The sequence below is a fragment of the Sarcophilus harrisii genome, chromosome 6, assembly GCF_902635505.1.
Source record: "Sarcophilus harrisii chromosome 6, mSarHar1.11, whole genome shotgun sequence".
Taxonomy (NCBI): domain Eukaryota; kingdom Metazoa; phylum Chordata; class Mammalia; order Dasyuromorphia; family Dasyuridae; genus Sarcophilus; species Sarcophilus harrisii.
Genome location: NC_045431.1, coordinates 158,870,440 through 158,879,430, shown reverse-complemented (window position 1 = coordinate 158,879,430; position 8,991 = coordinate 158,870,440). Strand labels below are relative to the sequence as shown.

At 42.3% G+C, this 8,991-nt stretch overlaps 1 protein-coding gene across 1 annotated transcript; it reads left to right on the top strand.

Moving 5' to 3' along the window:
• The first annotated feature begins 599 nt into the window (after nucleotides 1–599).
• STBD1 (starch binding domain 1) lies at nucleotides 600–8,191 on the top strand. The gene is made up of 2 exons (XM_003772879.4): nucleotides 600–1,053; nucleotides 6,374–8,191. The coding sequence occupies exons 1-2, from the start codon at nucleotides 786–788 to the stop codon at nucleotides 7,231–7,233; spliced, it is 1,128 nt and encodes a 375-aa protein (XP_003772927.1). The 5' UTR covers nucleotides 600–785; the 3' UTR covers nucleotides 7,234–8,191.
• The last annotated feature ends 800 nt before the right edge of the window (nucleotides 8,192–8,991 follow it).

The following is an 8,991-nucleotide window of genomic DNA, read 5'->3' as shown; positions in this document are numbered from 1 at the left end:
AATGGACCTAATATAATCAAACTTCCAAACTCTTTAAGTCTTTCCTTTTACAGATGAGGAAACTGAGTTTCAGAGAGGTTCAGAGGGGTCCAGTTGACACTAGAATTCATTTTCTCTTCATGTCCTTTTAAATTAGAACTCGTGACTGGGTTTCTACAGATGCTAAATCAGCCTGGACCATTTGTTGCTCGTCTCTCGGAGGCAGACTGGCACCCTGGATTGCCACTCCATGATCTGCTCTAGATCGGGTGCTGTCCAGCGAACTAGGCTTCAATTCAACCGATGGCAAAGGCAATGGAGGCCAAAGGATTGAAGTGATTTGGCAAACGGGAAGATGCGGAGGAGTCATGGTCCTTATAACTTTACTTGACCTTGTAAAACTCTGGGGAAGAGCCAGTGATTTCGGTAGAAGGACGCGGGGAAGGATAACGTTAAGAGCTAGCTGCAGTAGCGCATTCTCCTCCCCATAATTTCCTCCCCCTCTCCCTGCTCTCTTCCCCTCCTCCTCCAGTGTCCAACTACTGGGACTGCGGCCAGCGGAGGGCGGCTATGGGGCGGGGCAGGGCGGGGCGGGGCAGGGAGAAAGTTGAGCTTCTGCCGGGGCGGGGATTCGGAAGGGAAGTGGAGATAAAAAGGCAGGTTGAGGTGAGGGAGCGGCTGAGAGCTGCAGTCGCACAGCGTTCCCTCCCCTCCGCGGTCCCCGGTCCCCGGTGTCCCCTCTCCGGGAGCTCGGGCGTAGGACATCCCTTGCAGCGCTTGTCTAGCGGGGCCGTGCGTCCGGAGCCATGGGCGCTGTCATATCTGCCCTGCTGGTGGGGGGAGGTCTGGCCGGTGCGCTCTTCGTCTGGCTTCTGCGGGGGGATTCCGGGGACCAGAACGCGGGGACCGAGGAGGAGCGCAAGTTGTCGCCTGAAGAGGTGGCCGCAGCAGCCCTGAAAAGGGACGGAGGGAACGGAGGAAGAGATGGCGAGGACCCCTTTTGCCACAAACACGAGCAGGTGACCCAACTCGGGGAGCAGAAGGAGGACCGGAACGTCAAGAAAGCAGCCGGAGGTAGTGCCTTCTCTTGCCAACAATCTTCTTTTAGGTGTTTGACAAATCGTTAACGATTCTAAAGAAAGCTGGGAGGGGGAGAAAAGGGTGCAAGGTGTGAACACACCCCTAACTTTGCCTGGAGCTGCGTCATGTGGGTCCCTAAAGCCCCTTTTTCCTGGCGTTCCTTACGCCTGGGTCAGCTTGGTTTGTGGATCAACGGGCCACCCCCTTTTCTTTCCAGCCTCAACTTTCCAAAACGGGAAAAACGGTCAGAGGAGCCGAAATCGAGTATTGGTTCAGTCACTTATTACTTGCGTGACTTTGGGCAAATCAATTCGTGCCTCCAGGCCTCGATTCCTTATTCTACAGCAGGAGATGGAATTACTATAGGACCCCCCCTCCCCCTTCCACTTCTAAGATCTGAAGCCGTCTACTTTTCTCCATTCTCTTCAGTGTCTTCCACCCCTTTCCCCGGAGCCACTTGAGGGGAGGTGGGGTGGGATGGGGATGGAGGAGTGTCTCTGCTCCCAGACCCTGAGAGGCTCGGCTCAAGCTAGGCAGGGCGTACTTCATGCGCTCTTCTCCCGTCTCCGCCTTCTCCCCACCCCCTCCATAACTGCACCCTTCCCTTTTCCCCAAACTGCTCAAAGTGCCCAGAAATTCCGAGGCACTCATCCCTTGCGGCTGGGAATTGGGTTCGGGAACCCCGCCATCTCTTCTCTAGCTTTGACAACTTGGGATGATATGCTAAATCATCCGAGCTAAATTTGGGAGGGAGGTCAGTGGCAACGAAGGCCTCCGGAGGGAGTGCTGGACAATCCCATTCTAGAATTCTGCAGACACCGCCCTTCACCACCCCACACACTCTTCTCCCACCCCCCCACCCCCATTCCCTCTACCTCCCCCCCGCAGTTAGCCGGCATAGACTTCTTAGTTATTCCTTTTCACTAATTTAATCTTTCCTATTCTCAAAGTGCAGTTCTCAGAACCCTGGGGTCCTGAAACCCTTTCAGGAGACTCTAGAGGTCAAAATTATTTTTATAATAATGCCAAAAAGTTATTTAGAATCTTGATTTATACAACTACCTGATTTGAGATTTTCATGAACTTTAAAGTAAAATATTCATGTAGAGGCAGATAGTGGAATCCAGTTGCATTCTATTAAGCAAGACTATATAAAACAATACTATTTTTTTTCTCACCAAATTTTTAGGAAAATAGTTAATTTTTTCATAAAAATTTTTTTCTTAAAAGATGCTATTTATGTTAACAAAAGATGACATTTCATGTTACAAGATGTTATTTATGTAGCATATTTTTAAAGTTTTTAAAAATATTTGCATTTTAATTCCAAATACTGTAAAACATATTGATTACTAGCTATAATCCACATAAATGAAAGTTTTGAGGTTCCTTAATATAAAGGTATATTATTATATATTATATTCCTAGAATATAAAGGGGTCCTTGAGAATTTTTTAAAGCTATAAGAGGATTTTGAGATTGTCGTTAGGATATTTAGCTTTGAACCCCAGCTCTTTGTGTCCAAGGGGTATATGCATCCCTTTTCTAGAAGGCACTATCTTGATCTGAGGTGATCAAACCAAATAAAGTCTGAGGCCCAGTTTTTTTCTTGATGAACTACTCTTGGATTCCATTTTTATGGTCAAATTTGTATTCCAAAAATAGGGTGTCTCTGCCAGGGTCTTCTACACTATTTAAATTTTTCTGTTCCTATGTGTTTTTTTTTTTTTTTTAACTGAACCTCTGATTTCATTAGTGTAGACAAACTCCTTCTGCTCAATACGGTTGGCAACTGCTCTGCAATTTACAGATTTGGAAAGTTGCCTAGGGCTTGGAGAGGTTAGACATGACCTCAGTCCCATACCCAATATGTGCCAGAGATAGGGCTTGAAAGCCAACTCTATCCATTACCTTGGCCTTTAGCCTCAAAAGAGTAGGGTAGCTTCCCATAAACATGCTCCCCTCTATCCTATCCCAGGCCATCTAAACAGGACTGTCTTTCTAGCCTTTTACTTCCAAAACCCTTCAAAGAATTGCCTATATTTTTCATCCCTGTTTCCTTAACAACAACTCGCTTGTTTAATTTCTTTTTTTTTTTTTTACGAGCTTGCTTTCTTTTTTCCTTATTGAAACTGCCCTCTCTAAAGTTAGCAGTGATTTTGATAAATTTGATAACCTTTTCTGTCTTCATAATTGACCTCTCTGTAACTGTTTGCCACTCCATTCTCCTGGATACTTCTGTAGTAGTTCTCCCATCTGTCTGCTTCTTTCTCTCACTTCCTGGTCTTATGTTGATTATTGTTCATAGCTCTGCCCCTGGACCTTTTTCTCTTCTCTCTCTCTATATATGCAGTCAGAAATTTCATCTGCCATTCCCTGGGTTCAAGTATTTTTATGCAAATATAGGTGCAGCTAGGTGATGCAATGGATAGAACACTGAGCCTGGAATTAGGAAGACCTAGCCTCAGATACTTAGTACCTGTGTGACTCTGGGCAAATCATTTAAATCCTCATCTGAAAAAGAAATGGGAAACGTTTTCCAGTATTTTTGTCAGGGAAACCCCAAATGGGATCATAAAGAGTCAGATATGACTAAATAATATAAAAAACAAACATCTCAAATATGTCCTTCCATCCCTAATCTTTCTTGAGCTCCAATCATACATAAGTCAACTTCGTACTATTTAATTCTTCTTAGATGCCCTTTGGACACCACCAAATTTCACATAGCTAAAATGGAGCCCTTTATTCGAGAATGTTAGAAGATTCAAAAAGTACTTTGAAAACCTTATATGTTATGTTAATATTATTGGTCTTTAGTCTGGTGATTTTCATTTGCTGTTTTCTACCATATGCCTGGTGAGCTCAAACATCTGTTGATAAGAGCAATACAAGGGTGTGAAGTAAATGTTTTAACAATTGGGCTGGGTGTGGGGGGAAAGGAGAGAAATAGTATATACACACTTCTAAATTTGATTTGCATTATTAGTTCCATCCCTTATTAACTTTCATCTGGACTATTCCAACAGACTCCTAATGGGCCAGCCTACTCTGGCCTTTGTGTTCTAATCCACACTCCACCTAAATGATTAGGATAATTATTTTAATCGGTCTGAGAATGTCACTCAAAACTTTCCATTTGCTCCATAATACTTACAACATAAAATCTATGGTTCTTAGCTTGGCTTAAGTGGAAAGCTCATTCCACACCCTGTTTCCAGCTCCATTTCTAAATTTTCTCTAAATTCCATTCAATTAGCCCTTTTGCTATTGTCTGAACTCAAGTGTTCCATTGCCTTCCTCTTGCATTTTTACACAAATTACCCTCCTACATACTCCGAATGCGCCACCTCCTCATCTCAGCCTCAGAACCCTTTCTTTCCTTCAATTTCCAGTTCTCCTGATCTATACCTGGCCACTGGAACCAGATGGCTTTGGAAGAGAGAGACTGGTGACCTTGCATAGTCCTTCCTCCTTTAAATCTAATTCACTTGCATGTCATGGTCTCACCTCCCTAATATTCTGGTCATCTTGGAGAAGGAAGGACAAACAACAAATGTTTTCTCCCTGAGATCTTCATTGATTCATTGATCTGGTAGAAGTTCTTTCCTCTTCAAATTTCCTTATTATTCTATATTTAGTACATATATACTATATATAGACATAGTATAAACTCTTCCTTCTTGTTTCCCTCCCCCATGCAAGCTCCTTGAGAACAGGGATCATTTTTATTTCTGTATCTCCTGTAGCAAGCACTTAGATGCTTCATAAAAGCTGATCTAATTGAATTAGAACATCAACCTAAATCATTACTTGTCTTCATGGTGAGTGGAGGAGGGAGAGAACTCAAAAATTTTATAAATGTTTCTAAAAGTGATTTAATTTTTTTTAAAAAAGGGTTTTTTAGATTTTTTTATTTTAGATTTTAGAAAAAAATTAAATATAAAATATTTTAGAAAATTAATTTTGCCAGAATCATGGTTTCTTCCTTTTCTTCCCCCTTCCCAGATTTAGTCAAGGTGGAAAGATTGGACCTATCCAGTTAAATATATATTCACACTTCCATCTTAACTCCTGGTTTGTATTTTGTTTGTTTTTCCTTTTCCTCGGATGTGTGATTTTTTTTTTTTTTTTTTTTTTTTTTTTTTAAGAATCTTAGAAAAAGGTGGGGGCAAGGGCATTTAGTTACCAAAATGATAGTAGAGAAGGAAACTGCCTTAACTAAGGTTTAAGAGATATGCTTCTCCCCTCCTCCCCCCGCCCCCCAGCTATCAATGTTTTCATTTTTTAAAATATGGCTGATAAGGTAGCAACCTCATTTTGAAGTCTTTGTGATAATTTTGAAAGCAGGAAGTCCGGCCCTTCCCAGCCTTGAACTCTGTTATTCTGATTGCTTGTGGAGCAACAACATATGACTTGGAATTGGGGATCATGCATCTTCTGGTCTCTGGATAGCAGGAATGAGCATTGTTTGCAAACCCTGTCCTTGTTTGTTGTTCTTTGCCCCATAAACTGGGCAACATTAGGTCCTGTTCGATTGTTGGGCTGCTAGGTGCTCTGTCCTGAAATCGGTGACCTCTGTCCTCCTTGCTTCCTTTGTTACATATGGGCAATAGCTTATTTCTTGCTTTGATTGTAGAGTTATAACCTTGTTCTCAGTCAGAACTAGCATTTATTGAGCTAGTATACTAGCATTCTATGCCAGGCATTGTGCCAAGTACTAGGGATACAAAGAAAGGAAAAAAAAAACCAAACCCAGATCAAGAAGTATGGATTTGTGCCCTGAGAGCACAATACTACAAATCAACTAAATAATATATTTAAGATCATAAATTTAACATCGACAAAGATCTATGATGTCTAGGGATATCAGAAGCCACCTAATCCAGCCTCCACATTTTTGGTGTTCAGACTAACAGATTGCTGGAACAAACTCATTCAAACACAGGTTTTTAACCTTTTTTTTTTTTTTTTTTTTTTTTTTTTTTTTTACTGAATCAAATTAAATCATTAAACTGAAACCTAGGTCACAAAGGAACAAAGGAACAGAGGCAGGATGTGGAGCCTTATTAATATTTGACTTATGGGATTCTTAATTTTGGGGGGAAAAGGCTAAATTAAATGTTTGCTATTTGAACCCCTTCCTTTTTTAGCTTTTGTCCCTCTGGGGTTTATTGACATCTGATCAGTTTATTTATCTGAGGCTGTTAGGTGGACCAAGCTTAAGAACTTTCAATTACTGGGCATTTGTTTTCTCCTTTCCCAAATGGGTCCTCTAACACTTTGCTATGTTTTAATATTTTTTGTCTCTTAGAGCATCATCAGGAAAGTAATGGATGTTTGGTGAGTGAGTCCAAGAGCAGTGACCTTGAGGGTCCAACATGGAAAACGCAGAACAGTTCTACTCAAGACTTTGACTGTCTGAGATCAGGAGAGCAGCCCTCTTCCACTCAGCTGCTAGGTACAGAATCTCTGACTCTCTCGGGACTTACTAACTCTGTGAATTACTTGGAAGTCTTAAGTGGGGAAAGTCCAGAATCTTCTCAACCAGCAGATCCTCTCAAAGGACAGGAGACAGCTGTGTGTTCTACAGGGAAGTTCCCTTCTGACAAACATGAAGAACAGTTGAAAACTCTACAGAAGGAAGGTCCAGATTTGGTTGATCATGAGGACTGGGAAATGGTACAAAAGTACTCGGTATGGAGAGATGCTAGTAAGGGCAAAAGCTCTGAGCATTCTCATGCTGGTGTATCGGTGCTTGAATTCCAGACATCGAGCCCAAATCAGGGACTGGACTATGGAAGAGACTCCCTCATGGATGCCCAAGGTCAAGAAGTTCATTTGAGAACAAAGAGAGTGGCAGCAGTGTCCCCATTGTCTCAGCATGTCAGCGTCCAGTTCCAGGTCCATTACATCACCACGTCGGATGCGGCGGTGGTGGCGGTCACTGGAGACCATGAGAGCCTTGGCAGCTGGCACAATTACATCCCACTCCAGTGTGGAAAGGACTGGTTCTGGTCCCGATCTGTCCCTTTGCCAATGGATATGACACTGAAGTGGAAATTTGTGATAGTGGAGAATGGGAGCATTGTCCGTTGGGAAGAATGTAGTAATCGACTGTTGGAGACTGGGAATGAAGATATGGCCGTTCATAAATGGTGGGGCTGTCACTGACTGGTTTGGGGAGCATCAGAATAACTTAGGACTATTTTTAAACTATCGTTTTATTTCACAGGAACAAGAACTCCAGGTTATCTTCAGTAGCTCTTTTAGCCTATGGAGTTCATCCAGAGTTATTGACTGCATTTTTGTGAAGCTTGCTGCTGCTGAGTGCCCCTTTCTCTCCCTCAGCTCCATGGAGCTTTGTAACATCCCATCCATTGATGCCCTTGCGCTGGTCCATTTCCACTGCTTTGCCCAGTTGCTTGGGGGCAAGGTGCTGAGTGGGTTCTGTTGAATGGTCATAGTGGGAAGCAAGGTTTCCTGCTTCCTGTGGGGGACCAGCATCTCCTTCAAAGGTCACCCGACTCCTAGTTTAGTGAGGACATTGTTTGGACTGTTTTGAGAGTAAAGGAATAATGTCTTTCCTTGTACCTCAAGTGCCTGGTACAATTGCCTGTTGATTTAATGTAATGAAAGGGTCTTGCCTCGTAGATGTCGTTGGCTAAGACATGAATTAATATTTTATGTAGGGCCTAGGCCAACATTTTGAGCATTATTTTTTATTTGTTGGGAGGGAGAAATGTATTTTTAGCTTAGTTCTCTCAGTGACTGATAGTCATGGTAACTCCCTCAATTGTGCTTCTTCTGGGCATGGGAATGAAAGTGGGATTAGATTCAGGAATTGCGATGATACCACATGGATTCAACCCTAAAGCATACACTTCTGGGTGCCCCAATCTGGAACAAAGAAATTTCTGGAACATTCAATGTCTTCTATTTCTTTCCCCACCGGCCCGGTCCAACATGTGTAACATGTATGTTTATGCTCACAGTTCTGGCTGACAGTACTGGTGTCTGTAATCATGGTATGATGCTAGTTGTAGACAACCAGGAACAATACTGCTATCCTGGAAACTATGGGGGAAATGAACTAAGTAAATAATAAAGCTTGCTATTTTCATATCTTTTACCATTGTTCATGTACTTGTCTCAAACTTCAGAAAGAAAAGAGAATATCAATAGGGTGACTAGTTATAAAACGAGGTGTTTGTGGGCAGAACGCAAAGGCAGAATTGAGATCATAGGGCTATGGGGTAAGGGAAATGCCCAGGGAGAGAGGGTTGGAATTTTATAATTTTCTTATCCTTCTACCAGAAGGGAAAATTCAATCTAAATAGGTTCTTTAAAAAATACTTTCAAAATATCCCCTTAAAGGGGATTAAGTCTTAAAGGACCCAATTCAACAAACATTTAAAAACCTTACCAGGTGCAAAACTGTGACATTGAGTCTGTTCTCAAGGAGAGAGGCAAGAAAACGCTTGTGCTCAAACTGATTTTAAGAAAACTCAGTAAATAAGTACAAAGGAGGTAAAAGTGCCAGGAGAGATAGGAAAACCAGGGTTTTCCTGGAAGGTTAAGGAAAGGAGGAAGTTGAGCCTGAGAAGGGCCTTAAAAGGAAGAGACTGTCACACCAGTCTCCTTAACTTCCGTTCCTTCCATTGAGGACTGACTAACCTTACACTTAATGGGGAAATTGAGGCTTTTCTTTTCTCTATTTCAAAATTCCTTAACATTATTCCTCCAGTCCAGACATCCCTCCAGATCTTGTCCATAAGACATTTTCTCCAGTGACCAGAATGATTATGGAATAATTCTCATTCTGTCTCCAGTATTCAGTTTCAGGAGCCCAGAAAAAACATACTTAAGAGGAACCTCCTTCCAAAAGTAATGAGGTACATCCAGCTACCAAAATCCGAGTTACTTTTATTG